General features: G+C 41.1%; 2 protein-coding genes across 3 annotated transcripts in view; one reads left to right on the top strand and one right to left on the bottom strand.

Moving 5' to 3' along the window:
- coro7 (coronin 7) overlaps positions 1 to 24,287 on the bottom strand; it is a 110,486-nt gene that overhangs the window by 28,946 nt on the left and 57,253 nt on the right. The window lies entirely within an intron of this gene.
- On the top strand, positions 183 to 23,223 carry vasnb (vasorin b). 2 transcript variants are annotated; one of them, XM_057344974.1, is made up of 3 exons: positions 183 to 423; positions 8,067 to 8,119; positions 19,038 to 23,222. In XM_057344974.1, exon 3 carries the CDS (start codon positions 19,066 to 19,068, stop codon positions 21,073 to 21,075), a length of 2,010 nt encoding a protein of 669 aa, XP_057200957.1. In that variant the 5' UTR covers positions 183 to 423; positions 8,067 to 8,119; positions 19,038 to 19,065; the 3' UTR covers positions 21,076 to 23,222. The 2 variants fall into 2 exon arrangements, with proteins under 2 accessions (XP_057200957.1, XP_057200958.1); XM_057344975.1 differs by lacking the exon at positions 183 to 423 and adding an exon at positions 6,174 to 6,338 and having other exon boundaries at positions 19,038 to 23,223.

Genomic DNA, 24,287 nt, shown 5'->3' with positions numbered 1-24,287 from the left:
CACAATGTCAGCGCGCGCGCGCGTTTGTGTGCGCACATACCGGTCCGGCGAGTTCAAATGCAACTGAAGAAAAAAATACCACTGGCAGCGTCCGCCGCGAGCGTCATACGCGCGTGCTCTTCAGTGCGCCACCGGTGGACACGCGCGCACACGGCGCTCCTCCCAGTGTGAAGTTAAAGCCCTGTACGCGCGCAGAGTCGGACAGTTTCACCGAGGACGCTTGAACGGGACCGTGCGCGTTCCAACGGGACTCTTTTTTTAATATCATTACATATAAACTCAGATGTTGTGTATGAAAAACGCACTGTTTATCGTTTGGAGAGCAAGTCGCGCCTGTGGATATAGAAACGAAAAGGAGACGCGACGCGCTCGGGAGTCTTGCGGCGCGTTTCTCTCCAACTCGCGGCCGGTGCGCTTGAGCTGGTGAGTGAAACGCAAAGTTTTAAAAGACAGAGGTGAATCGTTGTGTTTTTTTTTAGTATGATCGTAACTGGATATAAATAATTATGTATCATTATACATTATGTAACATTCCTTGCTCAAAGTTTGGATTAGATGCTGAAGAAACAGTAGAAACACTAGGCTCATCTTTACAGTCTTTATTTATTCATTTAACATATACACAAATGAAGAATATGACTTGTTAAACACAAGCAGGCGATTCTAAGAAAATGTTTGCAGAAACTTTGCTTGCCCATTCAAAGTTTAAGTGTGCATTGGTTAAACAGCCCGAGAGGGAAGAAAGATTGTGTGTAACGAGTGTTTAAGGTTGTGCAATAACTAAATAGCTCAAACCTGCGTGCTTGTTTTCAGGGTTCTGATGCTTTTGTAAAGAACGCGCGAATACAAACATTTGCGAGTTCTGACAACATCAAGCCCCAACTGTTTGGTTCTACATTTTTACGACCGTCTACACATGCTTTCAAATGGTATATAATCATTGTGGATTAAATGAAAAGCTTTGGAAGTGAACTGGTGGTGGTGACTTCAATTCTTTGACCACAGCAGGACAGAAACACTGCGTCCGCACGCACGCACGCACGGCGCCGGCTTCTGTTTCTCTCCGTGCGTCTCATTTTGGTGAAGTTTGCTTTATTTTAGCAGCGTGTCCCCACATCAAGCTCTGTCACTCGAAAGGTTCAGCAAACAAATGACTAAAAACAGGTTTCACTTCGTCTGCTCGACAAGAGTTCAAAGGTAGTGCGGTGACAAAGACAAATCTGTTTAGTCACACGGGGCGCAAAGCAGATTCAACGCAATTATTTCTGCGTTGGCAGACTTTATTTCATGTTTCTAAGTCTTATGGCGTTCGGAGTCTATTAGTCAATTATAACAAGTAATAAAGAAGTCTTGCTCATGAAAAACGACACCAATTAAATATGTAATGTATACCACATTACGCACTGCAGTATAATAATATCTTATTAAATGACAGAACAAAAAAAATCCATATTTTGTTTCTGGAAAGAATCTGTATATTTATCACTTCCTCTGCATCACTTCCATGTCATTCAAACGTCTTTTCCGCATTAAAAAACTTTTAAAACTTGTTCAATTAAGTTTGATCAGGTTTAGTGCAACATTATACCATGCACAACAGAAAGCGAGCGTTCTTTAATAAAGTTCACACACAAGAATTCATTTACGCATGCAAGCTGGACTCGTGTCCCTTATTTTCTTTGTTGAGGTTTCCTTGAGATTACTGTCTGCATTAAAAGCACTTTCCACATACATCTGTGCCTGGAGAGCAGAATACATTTATGTGTGCGTTATCTGGTATTTTAATTCCCTGGCACTTATAAATGTCAGAAAGAAGCCCAGAACGGGAGATCGTGTAGACACCGAAAAGTCAGACCGGAAGGTGAGAGAACGTGTCGTGCTGGAGGTTCACACAGGATATTAGATGGAAGGAAACCTGAGGGAAAGCAAATATTCCTCCGTCTGAGACTTCATTAAACACATTCAGCTTCTCTGAATACAGTCAGGCCAATAATTGAGGTAATACTCTTTAAATGTTATTTCCTACCTTAGATACAAAGTCTGGTTAACAATTACAATTCAGTCATCATTTCCTCGCCCGCTAATGTCATTCCAAACCTGTCCGACTTTATAAAGAAACTGGTCTGTTCCTAACACAAAGCTGTGTGTCTTCGGAGTTGTATGGACTGCTGTTGTTACATCTTTATCCTTTTGTGTTCCTCGGAAGTAAGAAGGTCAAACACATTTGGAATGATGAGGTTCTTATGTGAACTGTTCATTTCAAGTCCACATCTCCAAATGTGCCAAATTTAAAGAGAACAGTGAAAACTACAAAAGCATGTTGTTGTAGTCATTTAACCTTAAGTTAACCTTCCATTATCTAATCTCTAACACAATAAGATCTTGTTTTTTCTGAGGGATCGTTGATACACATGATAGTTTGTATCTGCGGAAGGAGTACAGAATAAAGCCGCAGATGGCAGCTCTCCTCTAAATAACAGTGTCAAAATAACATCCCAACGGTATTTCCCTACTGTTCTCTCCAAACAACATCACTCACGGTACAAAACCCAACCCGGCCCTTCTGCTCAACGCACCACTCGAACACACACACAACGCTGCCAAGCCAAACAGCGACGTCTTAAAAGCCGTCCTGAAAACCACCTCCCTGAACTTCAGGATTTCTCTCTGTGACTACATTAAACCTTTCCTGCTTCATGGAAGGAATGTGTATACGGATCTTATTATTAATGCTCATAAAGTTTTGTTAGAAAGAAAAACTCAAAACGAAACTATTGCTAGGTTTGGTTTGCATGCAACACTGAAAGAACTACAAAACAACATGAGATCGCACACAGTCATCCGATTTATAACAAACCCAAATCCAATAATAAAAACTCTTCATTTATTCACCCTCATGTTGAAAAGTCTGTCATCGTTTACTCACCTTCTGTTTAAATGTCTTTGTTCTTATGAACACAGAGAAAGATATTTGGAAGAATGCTTGTAACCAAACAGATTTTGCCCCCCATTGACTCCCATAGTAGGAAAAAATACTTGATCTTTTTTTGTTTGTTCTGTTGAACACAAAAGAAGATATTTTGAAGAATGTCGGACAGCAAACAGTTCTGGGGCACTTTTGACTACCACTTTTTTAAAACCTGTATGCGACTCTTTCTTCTGTGGAACACAAAAGAAGATATTTTGAGAAAAGGTTTTGTGTTCATACAATGGAAGTCAATGGGGTCCAGTGTCGTTCGGTAACCTACGTTCTTCAAAATATTTTCTTTCTTTTCTTTTTGTGAAACTCATACTGGTTTAAAATGACACGAGGGTGAATAAATGATGACAATTTTTATTTTTGGCTGAACTACCTCTGTTTCATATGTAGGGTTGTATTGGCACTTGCCATAATTCATCGAAAGCTCCCCGAGGAACAGCTTTGTTGTGTCCTGCTGGTTTTAGTCCCCTTTTACACCAATTAACCGCCACGTCTCCGTCTTTCCCATACTTCACAACATCAGGATTAAGAGGTTAAAAGTCACGGCGGAGGTGGAGAGAACGGAGAGACAGGGTTAGTCAAACAGCGGGCGGCTTCAGGCAGTCGACAGGGCAGAAAAAAGCAACACTTGTGAAAGAATGCGTGTCTGCGTTTGCCAGGGAGTGACACAAAAGGCCTTCAGAATGGTCAGAAACCGAGGCGTAATTACGTGCCGTGCAACTTGCCATGTTCGATCGGTCTTAAAAAGTCAACGACTGCTATACGACTGCTTCCAGGTGTGCCGCGGCTGCCGCACGCTTTCGTGATCTTATATCAACCCTCAGGCTACAAAGAGACACAAAGCCATGCTGACCAAGCAGTGCGCGACCTGTAGCTCACTCCGGCCGCAGACGTTGCCAAGCCAAATCCTTGATGCACCAATGATGCGTTCTGAAGAACCACATGCCAGCGTGTATAAGTACACACACACGCACAGGATTGCGCGTCTATCTCCCGCTACTACGAATATAACCAAAAATCAGAAAAATGCTGGTTTGTCGACCAAACAATTTCCACACGGGCGACGTCGCGGGGGCACAAGCCGCCGCAAATTGCTGCATTTTAGGCGGGCAGTAAAAAAAGAAAGGACTTGAATGTAAGGTTGTAATTACCTCCCGACTCAACTGTAATTAGGAAATGAGCCTTCAACCAGAGACGCGGAACAGCAGGCCAGCGTCCCACCACGACCCTGAACTCTACACCGGGGTCAGACCCACTGATATCAATGAATCAAGCCAATCACCACATCAACATTCATACAATACGTAAGCGTGCTAGTAGAAAATGACATTTCTGTCATCATTTATTCACCCTCGTGTTGTTTAAAACCTGCATGTGACTCTTTTTTTCTGTGGAACACAAAAGAAGATATTTTGAGAAATGTCTCAGTGGTTCATGGAGGTCAGTTATCAACGTTCTTCTAAATATCTTCTTTTGTGTCCTGCAGAAGAAAGAAAGTCATGCAGGTTTGGAATGACGCGAGAATGATTACATTCATTTTCTTTTATAATTAACTTCCGATTGAACGTTGACAGATTTTGGTGGTCTGGGTTGAGCAGACGGTGTGTTTACTGTAGGTTGGTGTTTGTTTGAGGGGGTCTGGGGGTCAGTGGAATGTGTTGATAAACTGCACAGCACGCACAAACACACATGCTTTACCGCAAGTTAATGTACAGTACACGAGCATGTGCCCGGCGGACGCGAGCGTCTTCTGAAGCTATTTCAGTACAGGTCAATGACGCTCGTATCTGCTTTCGGCCGGCACTGGGTGAAACCATTTCTCGGTGTGAGCGTGCGTCAGAAAAAGAAATAAACTTCTACAGTATTCATAAAAATATCCAAAGACATGTTATGTCTGGACATGATACCATGGTAAACGTGCTGCTCTTTAAGGGTTCTCTCATTTAAACATCAAGGATTGTGACTATTTTCAAGCACCATTGTAAAAAAAGTTATGGCTCAAAAGTCATAATTCAGATGATTTTTCATTTTTCATTTAAGTTTCATTCCAGACAGAAATCAAACAAGTTTTGACATACATTAACACCACATATTTATAAAATAATCAGCAGAGCTCGAATAATTTGGTCTTAGAAAGTTTTGATAAAAAAACACGTTTTTCTTTTCGGTCTCTCTCTGCTGGAGACATTCGTGAGATCGCATTTAACGTCTCAAAAAGTTGTTATCGCCGTCTGTTACCATCAATGCATTGCCACACTTTTCTTTCTGTGTGTGTAAAGCGTACCCGAAGCCGCTGACATCTTTCATTTGGACATCTTGTTTCATTCATTTCTCAGTGTAAATATCATCGGATCATGTTTCTGACAGACAGCAAAGATACTGTGTAGACACACGAGACGTGCACCTGACGCGTGCAGGACGCAATCTCAGACTCAGTCAGACATACTTACACATATCACATTTATTACTCCGGGCCTCGCGCGCGAGTGTTTTTAAAATCTTCAAGGAGCAACTTTACAATCCCGTCTGACAGAAGATCAAAAAACGCTGCTGTGTTGCTTCTGCTGAGCTGTAAACTTGAGAACGAGAGCGAATGAAGTGGTTTGCTTATAATGCATCGTTCCAGAACGACACGAGAATAACAAAATCAGACACGTGACATGTAAACGACGCTTGAGAAATGAATAACAGATCAATTAACCAAAATACACCGCGGTACTCTGATATACCATGGTACTGAAAGATTACCACAATCCCATACCTCAGTATTTCTAGGTAAATTGACAAGAAACGGACGTGTCATATTTCACCTTCAAATCACAAGAAAAAGCATGACACGTTTTTGTTTATTCACCCTTACCACAGTATTACCGCTATACTTACAAGGAAGTGTACAGAGAAAGATGATTTATGATGTGGTAACCAGGAAAGAGGTGGTGAGATATCTGATCAAACTCAATGCACATCACACGCACAACCTGTTTAACATCTCAGTTTTCTCATAATCTGACACGGTCACACGTGTGGATTGGATTGAGTATTCACTGATAGTCCTGTCAACACGTGACCATAATCTCTGTGTGTCTCCCGGAAAAGCACGGCAAGGCGAAAGAAATAACCAACGAGCGATAGGAAGACCCGCCTACCATCAAGATTGGCTGCACTGCGTCAAGATTGGCTGCGCTGTGGGCCTTCAGCTCGCTACACTTGCGATAACGAGAGAAGTCAGTAGTTTGTTTGTTCACGGCATTACAGTGATGGATGTTATATAAACGGTTGATATATCGCTGGATTTGGAGATCGTTTGATAGATGGCGCGGTCCCAGTGCTAAAAGATGCCGAACATGAACCAAACGCGGTAAGTCAAACTAAGTCATAGGTCTGTGTTTTGTTGGCAATCGGCGCATAACGTTACGTGCATAATGTAAAAAACGCGAAGGGATTAATGCGATGATGTGTTTCGTGCTCGTGCACTAGTTCCGTCTCTCCTGCCCGCCTCCAGCTGCTCGTGTTTTTCCCGGAAATAATCGTACAGCTGTATCTCTCTTTTATAAATGTGATCAAACTAAACACTCTTCGAAGATACGAAGTATGCAATACTACTGTATAAGTACACAAGATTAATATGAGATTGGCAGAAACTGCATGTGTAACCCCATCTTTAAAATATTAGCCACAGAACATGCTGCACAGTGTGTGCTGGGAACTTTCAAAGCCCTTGTTTAATGTAAAATTGATCCTGTCAACAAAAAATATTTGTAAGCAACATATTTAGACTAATCTTATTCTTTATTCACAAAACAATATGTGGAGTCATTTTACTATAAAATCAAGTTCAAGTTGTTCAAGTTACATTATCTCCTTTGTTGGGACAAGATTTTAAAATGTTTGAAATGACAAATTTTTTAAACGAAACTCAAGAAACGGATCTACACACGCACACGCACACGCACACGCACACGCACGCACGCACGCACGCACGCACACCCACAGAGTAACAAAACTGCTACTGAACGGGACGGAAACAAACACACACACACTTTAACATGTGCGAATCGATACTGCAGGACAGGGAACAGTGAGAGAAGCTGTCGGCCAGCATTCCACAGTCAGGCCGCGTGTGTGTGTGTGTGTGTGTGTGTGTGTGTGTGTGTGTGTGTGTGTGTGTGTGTGTGTGTGTGTGCGTGCGTGCGTGCGTGCGTGCGTGCGTGTGTGTGCGCGTAAGATAAACATTCCTGACACACTCCGACGCTCCACTCAACACCTCCGGAATCTGTACTGTTAAACGACAGCTCTCTCTCTCTCTCTCTCTCTCTCTGCTCTACTGTACATTGTATACAAAAGCAGTGATGTCATTCTTGGTTCCCCAAAAAACTCATAAAAGAACCATTTCTTTCTTACCTTTAAATACTCTGAAGAAGCCTTTTCAGAACCCTCTTCACAGAACAGGAAGGTTTGTTGACGTTAAAGGTTCTTTATGAAACCACACAATCCAACAAAGAACCTTTTAGGGAACCTTTAATGTTAAGTGTGTGTCACTTAAAATGCTCCTCAGATGTAATACTCTGATGAACAAACTAACCCCAACCTCAAGTAGACATACATTTACATGTATTACATTTAAGTGACTCACAGAGCACTTTTCCACCATCTCGCCGCATCGTTCTCGTTGCTTAATCGTTCCACTCTGTGCCGATCCATGCCAGCCGGTGCACCGTAAATGGTGACATTTTCCACCGCAGGGCTGATAACGGAAATCCTTCGAATGTAAACACAAACGCGTCACGCGATGCCTTGTTTACACATGAGGCTGTGCTATGAGCGTCTCTGCACGCATTCTGTAAGCACGATTCAGTACGGTAAGACAACCGTGCAAAAAACAGTTTGTAATGGTGCCGTGTCGAACCAGGCTCATAACTGTAACCGTTTCAGACCGTGCTTGGATCGGTTCGGCGCGATGGTCTTAACGTGTCTTAAGCTGCACATCATATCAGTATTTGTAGTTCTTTGTGTTACAGGAACATTACAGCCCTTCATGAAACATACAGCTCCCTGACAATGACCCTCTTCCCTTCTGTTCTTACAGATAGAAAGAGAGCGAGAGAAGACCAGAAGGAACGTATCCCATCATACAGCCTGGTGAGTCCACACACCCACTAAAACCATTGAAAAGCACATTTTTGGTGATCGTCAGTGTTTTACTAGACATTCAGAGCTAAAGAGACACTTACAGGATCTGGCACGCCGACCTTCCAAAACCACACGGTTGGCTCAAGTCGTCGCATGAACCGCGAAACACCCCGTCCTTAAGAAGATGAAAAACTTACTAGTAAATATGTTTGTATGCTGCTCCGTCACGTAGAAACAAGAGGTAAAGTTTGAACCCATGTGCGATCGAATGGACTTCCAACTCTAATTTAACCTGAGGACCTGAATCCATTAAAGGTCGAATGTGTTGTTTTTGGGAGGAACTATTGACAGAAATGCAAAATAATATTCATAACTATGTCTTCAGAGGTGTATAAAGACCTTACATAATGAAGCGTTATGTTTTTACAACCTTAGAATCAGAGCCATTGAGAGAGAGAGAGTTGCGTCAACTCCGTTGACTCCATTGGAACAGTTTTTTCATAGCATCGGCGGTTCATGGAGGCTCTCAATAGTTCCCGGAAGTTACTAGTAGTACCGCATGGAGCTGCAGCAAAACAGACCGATTGTGACAAACTTTTAACCCGTTTAAAGACGTAAGTCATTTAATGAATAAAAAACAAAAGAAATAAAGCACTTCCGCTTCCGAAGGCTCCATGAATCCTGTGACGCGCTAAAATGTTGAACTTCTGTTGTCGCAACTCTCTCAACGGCTCTGCTTAGAATGAGCTATTTCTTTCTACATACACCGCGGGTCCCCTTATATCTAATTCTTCATGTTGTTTCTACTGTAGCCCCAAACGGACAAACTGCTCTACAGAGCGTTTCGTAAATACGTTATCTCCTTCAGCAAAGAAGCAAAAACGTGACGACATCTTAGTTCTGTGTCAGCCACCGTAGTGCTTCGAAAGTGAGGAGTTGAGTGAGCCGTTGGTTGCAATTCGCAACCTCACCACTAGATGCAGTGGTGTAAATAATACGCAAATAAGTAAATAATAAAATTCTCCGCTGAAGAAAGAATGTCATACACAATAGTGATGGCATGAAGGCGAGTAAATGATGAGAGATTTTCAGCTTTCATGATGCAACCAAAGACATTTCAATCCGGCTCAAGTGGCTGTAAATTCTTTCCTTGCTGGAAGAAGTCCTTATGTCAACACTACATCTTTCCGCCCCGATGCTCAGGTTGCCTCTTAGCATAAGAGCTGGAACAATATTACTCATTACACCAGCGCACTGACATCCTGCTTATATTTGTTTTACGCTATGCCCGAGCGTCGATCTGCATATCCAGTTCATCCTGAGCCTCGCTGGTCCCTGTGCACACACAAGCAAACGCACGCATCCGCATCCGCTGCATTACTTATCACCATCCAACCTGACTTACAGCACAAGGCTAAGATTTACCTAGCCTACGAACACCCGCTTACACAAACACAGCGCACACACACGCCCTGCATATAGATTCGCATGTTTACGTTCAAATAATTGATTATGGACGTGCCGTTTTGGGCGCAGTGTGCTTCACGGGTTAGCATGTGGTTCTCATCCATTATCCCTCACACGTACGAAAACCGACCCTCGAACCTCCACAAGGACCCATCTCGGCATGCTGACGGATGAGTGAGCTTGAATAGACTCTTGGGATTGGTCCAATTGAATTGGTTTAAAGCAGGGAGGGGTGTTAGCATAGGTAGCACACAGGAGGTTCGGTGCGTATTGGAAATGGAGAGGCTCGAGTTAAAGTCGTGTAACACCTAGCAGGACCCCGGGTCCGTGATGTCTGTCTACTATGTAAAGCAATGGATAGAATACTGTGGTGTTGGCTGATGTTGAAGGGTAGACATGAGCGACATAATTCGAAAGATCTGTTTTCATGTCATGTGTTTGAGAGTTATGGCCCCAGGGCTACCCGACTCGAAAAATCACCAACGGCAAACAAGCCGGTTACACAAGTAGGTCCTCCGTTGCCAAATTTCACGATCGGTTAGAACGAGGAAGCTTTCCAAAATCTGTCACCGACAACATACAAACACATTCCTAGACAACTACACATGCGATGCGCTCTACACTTACAAAACAGCAGTTGAAATTTCTGACATGTGTAACATTCATAAAGGTGCAGCGAGTTTGTTTTCTAAAAAAACTAAAACGATACGAATATTTGTAGAGTGATGTACTCTCACATGAGTTTAAGAGTCCAGTTGTGATTGATATTCATTTATATAAATAATCTGTTAATCTCGATTGACAAAGCGAAAGGTATTTTTTACATCAGTAACCAAACATGCTGGCAAGTCCATGCAGATCAGAGGCAGCAAAAATAAACCAAAATGACGTTTTTCCACTGCAAAACAAGTCTCACTTAGTACTTTTGTCTTGTTTTTTTTTCAGTTTAAATATCTTAACATTCTTAAATCAAGTCACATTTACTTGAGAAGAAAAATGACGATTTTAAGTCTTGATTTGTGAAAAAGGGTCACATTTAAGTGAGTTTTTTTTTAAGCAAGAACGAATATCAGCCAATGGTGTCAAAGAATGTACTTGAATTACTTTTTTTTTATTTTGCTTATTTCCCCATTGGCAGATATTTTGTCTTAGGTTCAAATCACATTATTATTATTATTTTTAAACAAGACTCTCAAATGAATGTAGATTTCGGGATTTTGTAATATTTGTACTGCCAGACAAAAACACCATTTGTTGACAACACCATTTTAACCTAAGCAACAACACAACACAACAAGCCTTTCGGCCACACAAAAAAAAGCGTTTTGAGGTCCTGAAAATGCAAACTTTTGAAGTGTTTTGTGGATTGAAGTGAACTGGGATCATTTCGACGATACTGTCATTTTTAGCACACGGCTGTCTTATAAAAGTACCCAAAGTTAGCATGACATCACAGCAGCGTTTAGACCGAAGAGGTGGGGTGGCAGGTTATCTTAAGACAGCTAGTGTATTTGTATGTTTTTCTCATTTGCTCTTCTTATCAGACGGCTCTTTGTTTACGCTGGTGATAGTCTCGTGCTCTCTCGCATTCCTCTCATTCCCACCTGTTGCCCGACAGCACGCACGTCTATATGTAAACATGCATGCATGTCAAGCAGTGTCAAGAATGTCAAGCCTTTTCCTGCGGGCAACACAACTAAACTTAGAAAAACACAATGCCCATCACCAAACAACTGGATATGGTGTAACTCTAGACGAAGGGTTACGGTTACGTTTGGATCGCTCTAGGATATATGTAAAAGCTAGTACGAATCACCTGATATTTGCTTAAACTATTTCGCTTAACACACAATAGATAAAATGAGCGCACTCCTAACTCTCTTGTTTGAATGACAGAACAGGTCGAGTCACTTTAAACAAATGTTTGAGGTTACTAGTCACCGAAAAAGAATTTTAACAATGACTCGTAAAGTTACATATCGTAAGACATTCTCGCTCTATTGCACCATTGCGTTATTCTCGCTGGTGTTTAAGCCATCACTACCATAGTAGGAAAAATTGCTTTATAAATGTATTTGTTCTGTTGAACACAAAATGAGACATTTTGAAGAATGTGGGAAAGGAAACAGTTCGGGGGCACTTTTGACCACCATTGTCATTTTTCCTACTTTGGTAGTCCATGGTGGCCAAGAACTGTTCGGGTACAAGCATTCTACCAAATATCTTTCTCTGTGTTCATCGGAACAAAGACATGTATACAGATTTGGAACAACTCCAGGGTGAGTAAATGATGACATCATTTTTATTTTTGGCTAAGCTGTCCCTGGATGTTTGTCCAGCCGGGAGTACGACCCAACGCCGGCCTCACACACACACATTAACGCTTATTTCAGAGCTCAACACCGCTTAACACCACGGCGCCTTTCTGCCTCTTAACAGCCGTTCATACTGACAGCGGTTAAATCACTGGAGGACGCCAAGCCGCTGCTGCACCGCTGTTCCTACTCGACTGCAATAGTCAAATGCATCACGTGAGCTTTACGGCCTTGTTGCGTCATTTGCATAAAGCATAATTCAACTCATAGGGTCAAATTTTGTAGAAACTGAATGATGATTTGCTTCTTTTAGATGTTAAACGCATGGAAGGTTGGCTGTTGCAACACAAAAAAACCTGAATTGTTTAGATAGGACAGACTCGGTCTCCATTTACTTTCATGACGTGTTTCACCGAAACACAACAATAAACAATTTGTATTTATATATTTTTGATTTTAAAGCAAAAACAATGCCAGACAGCAAAGATAATTGATGCAATGTTGATAACGTTAATTCAACATTAAATCCATTATCTTTGCCTTCTCTGTGCGCACAGGTCACCACTGTTCTTGTAACCCGAGTAAACCCGAGTGACTTCTGACCTCCGTTAACCCGTGCACCCCACCCGACGGATCTCAAATCAGATTGTAAGGTTATCATCTCATTCCTAACCAGACTGCGATTAATAGCAATGTGCGGACACTCCAAAGTTGATATTATCTAACAATCTATGTCAAGAGTAATATGACCAATGCTTGGCTTGTTGGTTTCAAAACAGCTTATCTAAATCAACAATCTCTCCATAAGGTGACTGAGAGGAACATGTGGCGGTATTTTCTAGTTTCTGGTTCATTAATTGAAACGTCAGGATCAAAATTTGCTCAAACAATCATGCAACTGACAAAACACGTTCCTTCTGGACGTGCACATATTTGCAAACCTTTTCCCCGAGGCCGCATGTCGCCCCGTCTGCGCAGGCACACGTCCGCAGCGTTGGGTTTCAATGCTCCCCGGGGCAACAACATGCAGAAAGCACCTGCCCGCTCTGGGGTTTGTAATGCAACCTGCATCAAAACTCAACCCCGCCATCTCTGTGATGTTAGAGGCGTCGCAACCAAAGGAGCAGAGCGCAGCCGAAACACGACAGAGCAGACACGCCTCCTGTAGCCCGCAGTCGACAACCGAACGAACAGCGGACACTGTTGATTCTTTGTTACTTCAATGAGCGTGTCAGGCTGAGGTTGTGGGCAAAGATGCTTATCTGCACCACCGTGAAAGATCTAGGAGATCATATTCAACGCTTTTACTATAACGCAGGTTGTGTACTAATTCCACAAAACAACACTTGAATGTGTCCTGAAGTCTACATGTTAGATCAGATTGCAAGTGTTTAGGAGACAATCGTTAATTTTATTCCGGCAAGACTTACAACGTTTTATGGACACTGCAGATAGTTTGGCTCTTTCATCCAAGTGATGACTGTAAATCCCGTACTGAAAAACGCTTTTATCAGATTATAATCTGGCACACGTCATGAAAACATGGAAAGTGAGAGAGATATTACCAGATGAATCGCACATTTATATAGAAGTCTTCACTGCGCTGCAAAAAGTGAATGCTTCCGATCCAACTGTCTAAATATAATAATATTTTTAAATAAACTTTTACTTGCGAAATAAACATTTAATTGCAAAATATACATAAAATCGCTGTTTTCTAAAACAAAAATGATACAAATAAAGTGAGTTTATGCTTTAAACAAGAAAGAAATATTTACCAATAGGAAAAGAAAATAATCTTGTTCACTTGTTTTCTTACCGCATAGGAAGAAATATTTAACTCAATATTTTGTTGATAATGACTTGTTTTAAGTAATTTTGCTCCCTAAGCAAACGTATATTAATTGATTATTGATTTTTTTTAAATATTTGTATAGAAACCATGACACAAATACAAAAACCTAAAAAAAAATTTTTTGTAGTGTGACACAGGAAAAAAAATAAAAACAGCTTTTGCATCACACTTGATGTAAAGTTGTGCTTCCGCTTTGCTGCGTCTCTTTTCTTGTGGTCGCATTAGCAGTATTTATGACGTATAGAAAACATCTGACCTACTGAACTATAGCACTTTTTTCCTACTGAACTGAAAAAAACAATACTGCAATACTATATTAAACCGTAACCTCTACAATGCTTTTCATCAAAGAGTAAACAAATATGCCACATCAGGTTAAGCAGGTATCGGCACGTTACCTAACAATGAAAATACTTCCATACAATGCATGCATGATTAAAGCCCTCAATTGAATGCACGAGATGACATGTTTAGGTTAAGACCGCTGACGTGATTGATGTTACTCAGCGTTTGTATCATTGACATTCATCTCTTCTTTCTCTGTGGTTTTTCTTACTCCCGCTGCCACGCATTAGTGCTTTATGGCTGTGCGCTGTCAGGTTGAGGGATGGCGCTGGTGCATTGTGGGTAACAGGGTCCAGCTGTGGCCAGGTGAGGCCGGAGGCCTCTTGTTTTATCTCATAGACATTAAGGGTTACAGAATCAACCCCAAAATCATAGCTTTTCTCAGAGCTTTTCCTTTAACTACCAACACGTTCACAGATCTTTCACCTGTAAACTATACAGAGATCTATCGCTGATATGCAGTGTGACCTGTGGAGGTGTCAGCTGCCAATAGAGTTGGATATTTAATTTGTATACTGTAAAAACATATGTGATCAAGTCATGGCAATGTACTTTTATGATGTAACACATCAAAATAAGTTACTAAATTTCAACTTGTTTTTATTGGTTACATCATTTTATAACTAGGCAAAATTTAAACACAGTAAATTGAAATTATACTTTGAAACGTAAAATAATTGTCAATATGTACAGTATATAAATTGTTTTCTATAAATATATACGTTTTCTGTAATATATAAAAAACATTATAAAAAATATTCTATGCTATGGTAATCCTGTTATTTAGCAAAGCGTGTAGATTTATCCATAAACTATTTTCCATAACACTGGTCCAAAATAACTTTTTTTTTTACGTTATTCTTAAATATGTTCGTTTAACATTTCGACTTATTTCTAAATGTTCTGTTGTTGTTTTTAGTTTTAACGTTTCTGTAATGTTAGAAAACTTCTGGACCACTGTATTAAAATAATCTACACAATAAAAGTATGATGAAACTAAAAAAAGCACTCACTAAAAGTAGTCTATTTAAAGGTCCAGTGTGTAATTTTTTGGAGGATCTATTGACAGAAATGCAATATAGTATACATAACTATGTCGTCAGAGTTGAATAAAGACCTTACACAATGAAGCGTTATGTTTTTATTATCTTAGAATGAGCTATTTCTATCTACACACACCGCAGGTCCCCTTACATGGAATTCACCATGTTGTTTCTACGGTAGCCCAAAATGGACAAACTACTCTACAGAGCGCGTTTCATAAATACTTTATTTCATTTGGGAAAAAAGCGAAAATGTGACGACATCTTTGTCTTGTGTCAGCCGCCGTAGTGCTTCAAAAGGGAGGGGTAAACGGAGGAGTGAGCCATTGGTTGCACTTCACAACCTCACATCTAGATGCCGCTAAAATTACACAATGGTCTTTTAAGGTACGTGCTACATCTAAAGATCCATAACATAACATAAGAGTGAGTTAATAACCACATTTTTTTTCTATTTCCTCCAAACCTTATGAGGATTTCTTGCTCAAACTCTTTCTCATCCTAGCAACTCCACCTCTTTTCCCCAGCCGCTCTGATGCGGATCTAGCGCCTCGCTAAAGCCTCTTTAATAGTGTTGTCCCACTTCAGTCTCTCACTCCTGGCATCAGTCACCTCACGGGCCCCTCACTTCATTCCTTTGCACTTATCTTCTTTAAGATTTAAGAAAGCAGTGAGAGACAACGTTAAAGAGAGGTATTCATTTTACAGCTACCTGACTGCTCTTTATTTGTCTGGTGAAAGCCGTGAGCAATAACGTCCTTACGAACAGCTATTTAAATTCCACAGCGTTTCAATGCCAACTTTTCTTTGAATGAAATGCTCCCACCAAGAATATGCAAAGCGCCAGCTGTACGAACTACACAAAAAGGGGAACTAAACCACTACCGCTACTGTCAGACCTTGAGGAATACCGTATTATTAGGATAGAAAGCTCTTGAAATTCACCAGCCACGCATCCTAAGAATGTTTAAACAAAGCGTTCAAGGGGTGCAGGAAGACGTTTCAAAGCCGAGGCCGACAGTTTACCGCAGTGACATCTCCATCACATAAACCTGACAGGTCGGTCTCGAGGCTCTTGAATGGACAGAGCGCAGCGGGGAGTCACTCAGCGCAGATTTGAAGGCTTAAGGGTAAATCCCTGAGATGTGTTTTTTTTTCGTCTGCTGCGTGATAAGAGCGGCTGGTGGAGGGAGGCTGGAGGACGGAGGATCTATGAGTTCGGGGATGGGGGTTTATCTGAGATCAAACTGCACTGTAGGAGAACTCCCACAGCGTGGATAGCAGCCTGAGATTCTTCTTGTGATAGTTCACGATGTTGCAATGTGAAATAAACATGCCATTACATAAAAAATTCAAAATAAACTTTGAAAAAAAGGAAAAATATTCTATAAATATATCTATATAAATATAATATAGTGTTTTATTAACAGCTTATATAATAACGATATCATTAATTAAAGCACCATTAATTATATATAATTTTTATAAATGTTTTTATATATATATATATAATTATTACTAAAAAATTACTAAAAAACTAAATTATATTACATTTATAAATACATTTATTATATTTATAGAATGATAAGTTAACAAAAAATATATATAATCAAATTAATATTTTATTAAAAATGGTATAAAGAAAAGAGATATAGAGAAACACTTAAAAATGGTATAAAGAAAAGAGATATAGAGAAACACTTTAAACGGCGAGCGTGTCGTCGGTCCACCTCACACAGATTCAACCGAAGCTATTCTCACGGTACTCTGAGAGCAAAACAGCATGGGACAGCGCTGACCTACGACCCCCTCTGCCCATAAACCACTGCGCTCCACCTGTTATCAGGTTATCTGAAAGGTCTTTTTCCCATTACTGCTTCTAGTAAAAAACTAATCAGCTCTTGACAGACTGTAAAGTGTCACACATCACTGAACGGAGACCGGTGTGATTTTATCACAATGCCCGGGGTAGTTGTTCTTGGTAAAGGAAACGCACGTTTGTTACATCTTGGCAGGGAAGAGCTGGCTGATGTTTTCTACTGATGCTGTACTCTCACTTTGGTCGTAAGATCTTGTTGATCAGCGCCATTCCTACAAGACTGCGTCAGGCACAGATCACAATACTCCAACTTATTACAGAACAAGAGGTATAGTGTGTCTTATGAGAGAGACGAAATCACATACGAAAAGTGAAAAAATATTGCAACGCTATCTTGTGCGCACGTTCGAACGTTGTGTGTCGCTGAGAAAGTTGCGTTAAATAGAAAAAGGAAAAGAAACGAGCAAAACTACGCATGTGTCTGGCAGCCGGCCTGGCCTTTTTTCTCGATTTATTTGCACAGAGCTGCAATGAAACTCATTTTCAGAAATTGCATCCAAGCCGACAGTGGAACAGAGCAACAGGAATGTCTATACCTGCTCTACGGCTTTTAGAACTCCTTAGAGCAAAACAAAACACAGACCAATCATCTCTCCCGGGACGACTGTCCTCGGGTGACCTCACGTCAGTCAGTGATGACCTAAACATTACCTAATCATTCTGATTGAACAGTTTACACGCCATTAGTTCTTAAGATCACCATTTGCTTAATCGACAATCAAAACAATCTATTGAGATTTCTGTTTCCTAAATATCGCGAGACATTTTTGTGAGATCACCAGTAGGGCAGTGAGACTGATGCTTTAATAATACAGCCGGAGGCACATAATGAGCTACAATCTCTCTTTACTGACTAATAAAACTGAGTGAGAGAATTTCACCTCAACATGAACTTCTAATACAACCCCCCTCCACACCACACACAGGGAAAGAAATAGAAAATGGGGAAGAGAGAGAGAGAATCATCTCCACCCCTCCATTTCAAGGCCAGATACTGGAGTGACTAATCTCACAGGAGATGATAAAGAGTTTCCCGAGCTCTCGCCAGCCTCCCAGTTTCATATCTTTTATCTTGTCCTCGCTCTACTCCCTGACTCTCACGTTGCTCCCTAAAGGTGTCTGAGATCATCCGACGAGCTTTGCGTCTGTTATTCACGATCTGGGACCAAATTTAAAAAGGAACATGGTGAACCTTTTTAATGAGAAAATGTTTCAGAAAGAACAAGATAAAATCATTCTCAAATGCTCTTAAAACCAGGATAAGAAGGTCGAGTGACGTTCTGCTGTAAACAATGACTGTAAAGATAACACAATGCATTGTGGTTCTACGCTCAACTGCACCAGAAACTTTGCAAAGTTCACGTCTGACGCTTCATATTCTTGTCATCAATGATACAGATTTCGGTTTTGTTCACATCATCAAAACTATGAAACTCACATTGTCATGGAAAATGCTTATAGTATCAGCAACAGGTTGCAAAGGGGGATCAAAGGAAGTCTCTTGACATGTTTCTGCTTCAACAATAGTTTCAGCAGCGGGTTGCAGTAGTAGTGACATAAAGACCTGCTGGAACTTTCTGTTTGAAAGAAGTTTCTGCAAGTCTTTATGTCACTACCGCAACCTGTTGCTGAAACTATTGTTAGAGCAGAACCATGTCAAGAGACCTCTCCTTTGATCCCCCGTTGAAAGCACTCGGTCTAAAGCAACATTTATAATCCCATTTAGCCTGCTACATAAAAAGAAAGACCACAAAGACAAAAAGAAAGCAGACGGACAAACACTGAGGCATGGGATACATAGATTTTATTTGAAGCAAGAAAGTCACTTTAACTTTTAGTCTTGTAAAGGTTTCCAAATTACGTTCAAGCCTAAATTGTTGCATCATTGAGTTCCAAGTTTTATTATAAGAAGGTTGAAGTGTTCAGTAAAGACATGTGTACCTGTTTGTCAAGCTCAAAGAACACCTGACCTTGACTGTGTAAATGTTGACTTATCATTCATTGTTTGTTTGTTTCATTGCAGGCTGTGAGGGTTGTATGTAGGCAGCAACATGAAGCCCTTCCTCATGCTACGGCTGCCCCTTCTCCTTTATCACCTCTTGTTGTTCCCGTCGCTGGGAAATGCCTGTCCGAAAGACTGCTTCTGTGTTGGCCAGGACACCACGTTTTGTGCCGGTCGCAGAGACACAAGGATGCCCACCGACGTTCCCGCAACAATTGGAAGGCTATTTGTCTTTAAAAATGGTATCGAGATCCTGTCTCAGGAGGATTTTGAAGGGTTGAGCAACCTGGAGATGTTGGATATAAGTCAGAACAAGTTGACAGAGCTGCCAGATTATGTGTTCAGACCGCTCTCCTCCCTCCACAACCTTGACCTTTCATCCAATCAGATTGTGCACATATCACGGCACAGCTTCGCCGGACTGGAGCATCTGGAGCGGCTGTATCTCTTCAGCAACCTCATCGAGAGCATCCACTCTGCAGCGTTTAATGGACTAAAGCAACTGCTGGAGCTCAAGCTACAAGGAAACAAATTGATAATGATGCCTGCTCTTAAAATGCCCCACCTGCTTCTGCTGGACCTGGGGTTCAACAGCATCCCCTCGCCGGAGCCAGATGACCTGCAGACACCCAAACTGGAGTCACTGAAATTGGGTGGACTGGGGCTTAGCAGTCTGAACGAGGAGCTGCTGGGAAGCTTCAGCAACCTTCATGAGCTCGACATCTCCGGTAATCATTTAACCGTCTTTCCATCTGTGCTGCGGGAGGCAAAGGGCATGGTTACTCTCAGCCTGGCTGGAAATCCAATGGGCCCTGTAAACTGGGAGGACTTTGAGAAGATGGCAGAGCTTCAGGACCTAGATATTAGCAATCTAAGCCTACAGGGGTTGCCAGAGAGCTTAACACAGTTATTTCCTCACCTGAAGAAACTGACTGTCGCCGAGAACCCTTTCAACTGCCTTTGCAATCTGGCCTGGTTTCCTAGCTGGCTTCGGATTAAACAGATTCAGCTAGGTAGGACAGAAGAGACCCGCTGCCACTTTCCACCTTTAAATGCTGGCAAGGTGCTTGAGAGACTAGGACAAGGAGACTTTGGATGTCCGACGACCGTTAAGACTCGGATTGTAAAAACCACTGCAGCACCCCCTGTTGTGATCACCAGTTCGCAGAGCACGACACATGCGGTGCTCCATCCCAAACCTAGTGATAACTCTTCTACTAAAATCAGCAATGACCCTTCCCCTACCCCAAGTGCTAGTGTTGACCCTGACCTAAGATCAACCTCCTGTCCTTCAAACATCTGCCTAAATGGAGGAACATGTTGGCTGGACCATCAGGGAAACTTTGAGTGCATCTGTCTGCCAGAAACATCAGGGACATACTGTGAAATCGAGGAGGAGATTTTGGCACCTGAGGACATCCCTACAGAATTTGGCATAGTGGATCCTGAAATCGCAGCATCAGGGGTAACCATCTCCTCCATAGTTTTAGACCTTCACCGGTACATTGATATGCGTCCACACATACGCGGAGTACGGTTAACTTACAGGAACCTCTCTGGCCCGGATAAACGTCCCAAGACCCTCAACATTCCCCCTTCTTACCCTGAGTACACACTACGAGGTCTCCAGTCAAACTCCACCTACTCTGTATGTGCCAGTCCACTGAATGAGCCTGAAGACATTGACAGTGTATGCACAGAGGCCCAAACAGTGAGTCAGCAACGACCACCTACTGGAGAACGTTTGGAGAACCCAAAACTCACAACGATGCTCATCCCTGCTGTCGCCATCCTTCTTCTGTTGATTCTAGTGGCCGTCGCAGTTGGTGTAGCTTGCTACATGCACAAAAAAAAATCAAAGGGACACCTGGACTTAGAATGCGATCCCTCACAGCTAGAGCTGGAGGGTGTGGACATAGGGGCTTTACCTCAAAAGCAGGAGATTTTCTCGTGTCCATCAGCGGTGCAAAACGGTAGTTTGGACTACGAGGTGCCACTAATGCAAGATCACTGTACTGCCAACAACAACACGAGCGGTTTGAAACCCTCGTATTTCTGACAACTAAAAAACTGAGTCATTTACATGCTTAAGATGACTGTTGCCTTGCCTTATCTTACAGTATAGATAAATGAGCAACCACCAGGTTCCTCATAAAAAGACGGTGGTACTTAGTCCGTCCCTGGTGCAATCTTATTAGGAAATTTCTGTGCAAAATCAAAATGGCGTCCCCCAAAGTGCCTTGTAATCTGCATTTTCAAACGGTTGCCACTCCTTAAAGACACAAGGCTGACTGAAACACGTTGCTGATATTTCGGTGTGTAGCTAATTTGTGCAGCTCTATAGAACTGTGCTAACTGTGAACTCAAAGTCCTACGTGCGAGTAGGCAACTGAAGACTTGGACTTCTAAAGTCAAAAGAAGGCTGATGCTTGTGATACTTTAACTTTTATGCTTTGTGAAGTTGCAATTTTGTATTCGTTTGGACTATTTTATATTTACTTTTTTTACAGGAAAAAAAACAATGTTTTTGTACAAATATTTGACTGTTACCAGGCTGCTCGTCCCCCATCTAGCACAACAAAACACCAACTGATTCAAAGGCTTTACTTAGACTGACGTTACTAAAATAGTTAAGAAGTCCACGCAGACTTGAAACAAAATCCCCTTTTTAACCCCTATAGCCACCACTGCCTCGAAAATAATGAGACAAAACTTAAGTTAAACAGGCAGACAGCTGATGAATCAAATAGAGACAGAACGCTTGTGGGTAAAATACACAATAGATTAAAAATCTTTCTTGGAACCAAAAAAGGGTCAAGATTGAGATTCTGTATCCGTCTGCAAACTTATTATTTGCACTATTTATATGTGGGAAAAACATTTTATATCATCTGATCATCATTGTCTTTCTGACACAGGACCTGTTTCTCAGGCTTTTAGGTTCAGAATCATTCAAGTTTTGTAAGTACTACAGGACAGAAATGTGTGACTGAGCTATTATGCTCAATCTAAACCAAACCAAACCAAAAAAGCACATACTGTACACTCCAGCTCTTTAAAACCCATCGCTCCCATGCGGCGTTGAGATGTTAAAACTAAGAGATTTAAAAACAACCAAGATCCATGATGTAATTAAACACTTACGTGAGACATACGATGAGGGAGAATCTACAGATACCGTAGGTCCCTATGAGTTCTTAAAGGTTATGTTTACCCGACAATGCCAAAGCGAGAGACAGTGAGAGCTGTGCGGATTTACCTCTGTGAGGAATTGTGTTACTATTTTAGCACTTGTTCTACAACCTGTCACTTGTTGCCACTGTTTCTACAATGTTTTTATAAAGGTGTAAAACCGACATTGTGCTTACAGGTGCGTCTGCTGCCTTCTGCTTAAGGGAAGGATCCAAACTGGAACACAAAACTCTACAGTATGAAGTATTGAAAAGATTTGTGAATATGTTTTGATAAGATCTGCCTCTAATTTTCCCTGTTTCATTTGGGAAGTGCTTTTTATATTTGTCCATGATGATGTGTGTATATATGTTTCTGTTTTCTAAAAGTCGCAAACAATAAAAACGTTCAAATAAAGCTTGTCGTTCGTTTAACTAAACGCCAGTTGTTTCGCTTACTGACGTTAAACGTACACCTCCGTTTGGTGTGTTTGCTTGTAAGATTTAATAGAAGTGTTGTGAGATTTAGCATTTGCATCCACCCAAAGCAAATCTTTATGAGGACTTGGCATACGAGCGCATTAGATTTTCCTTTAGATAAACTGGGGAATTTTTATTAAGAGCAAATTTTTTCCAAATCTAACAGTCGCACGTCACCCACATCAACTTCACCCGACTCGACAAAATGAGCATTGACTTCTTAATACACACATCATTAACTGACCACCCACCTGTTTTACAGGTACACACACACAAACATACATTTGTTTTCTTGAGATCGGCACATCGCTAACGCCACAGCTGTTGTGAATTAAACCACGTTTAACAACACAAGCGCATTTAAAAGCCCACCGCTGGCCAACAGTAACAGCATTTTCATTTGTAATGAGCACAATCTTGTCAAACAATTACAAACAACAACCTCACAACACCCCTGTTGAGTCTCTAACTCTAAACCCAATAAGAAGGTTCAGGCCTCGGCAACAAACACAACTTTAACACGCGGTACAGCAACACGTCATTCCCGGCATGCTTTACACAGGCCGTTCTGTGTGTGTGTGTGTGTGTGTGTGTGTGTGTGTCTGCTTTCCAGCTTCTTAATAAAAGAGCCCCTTCATTCTGTGAATTTGCGAGACCTGGTCCTCTGGCTCGGCTCCAAAGCCAGACTCAAACTGAGCTGCTCAAAGACTCTATTGTAGACTTTTTCAAATTATCTTCCCCAAAAAATTCCACAGAAAATTACTGCTGAGTAAATATTGTTCTGCTGCGTGTTTTTCCTCATCCCTTTTTCCCCTTCTCTGCAGAAGTTTAATTGAACCAATAATACTAAATAATAACTAATTAATCAACTCAGTACTACTGGTGCCAGGACTTACAATAACAGCATGAACAACCGTGTCTGTATATCTCATTACTATCAAAAACGCTTCAGCATTAAAGCTTTCTTACAGGTAAAAACAGGAGAATGGACTTTAGTACGGGCAGATATAGACTTAATTTGTCCTGATTGAAAACAAGAAGGAGGGTCTATACAGCCCTATACATGTTTTGTCATGTTTTTTCATCACTAAAACATTCAATCTTTGAAACAATATTTTCTTATTTTTTTGTTATGCCTATGTTAGGTATGTCTATATGTTTACATTAACAATTAATGTGTTTATGAAAGTAAAAAAATAGGACATTTAACAGACTGTAGTTTTATCCCTCACAGCACAGTTTTGTAATATTATGTAATATAATACAGTATATTAGATATAAATATTATACATTACAATTATAAATTACAAATATTGTTATAAATGTGATATATATATATATATTACATATATGATATTATATTATGTGTTTATATATCAAGCGGCAACCTTCCGATCTCGGAAGCCAACACGGAAGTGACTTAAACTGCAATTCATCAACTGGCCGCTAGAGGCTGGCTCCAATAGAGAGCAAAATCTCATTGAGCCCCATGTTAAAATGGGCAAATTTACAGCAGAAAAAAACATGTTTACAGCCTGGTACAAAAAACGATTTTGGTCTATATAGCTAATTTTACCCTTCATGACAACTGTGAGGAGGGTGATTTTTTTATAACTCTCCC

Source organism: Triplophysa rosa, linkage group LG11 (genome assembly GCF_024868665.1).
Source record: "Triplophysa rosa linkage group LG11, Trosa_1v2, whole genome shotgun sequence".
Lineage (NCBI taxonomy): Eukaryota > Metazoa > Chordata > Actinopteri > Cypriniformes > Nemacheilidae > Triplophysa > Triplophysa rosa.
Note: the sequence above shows the minus strand (reverse complement) of the source record. Positions and strands in the feature narration are given on the sequence as shown.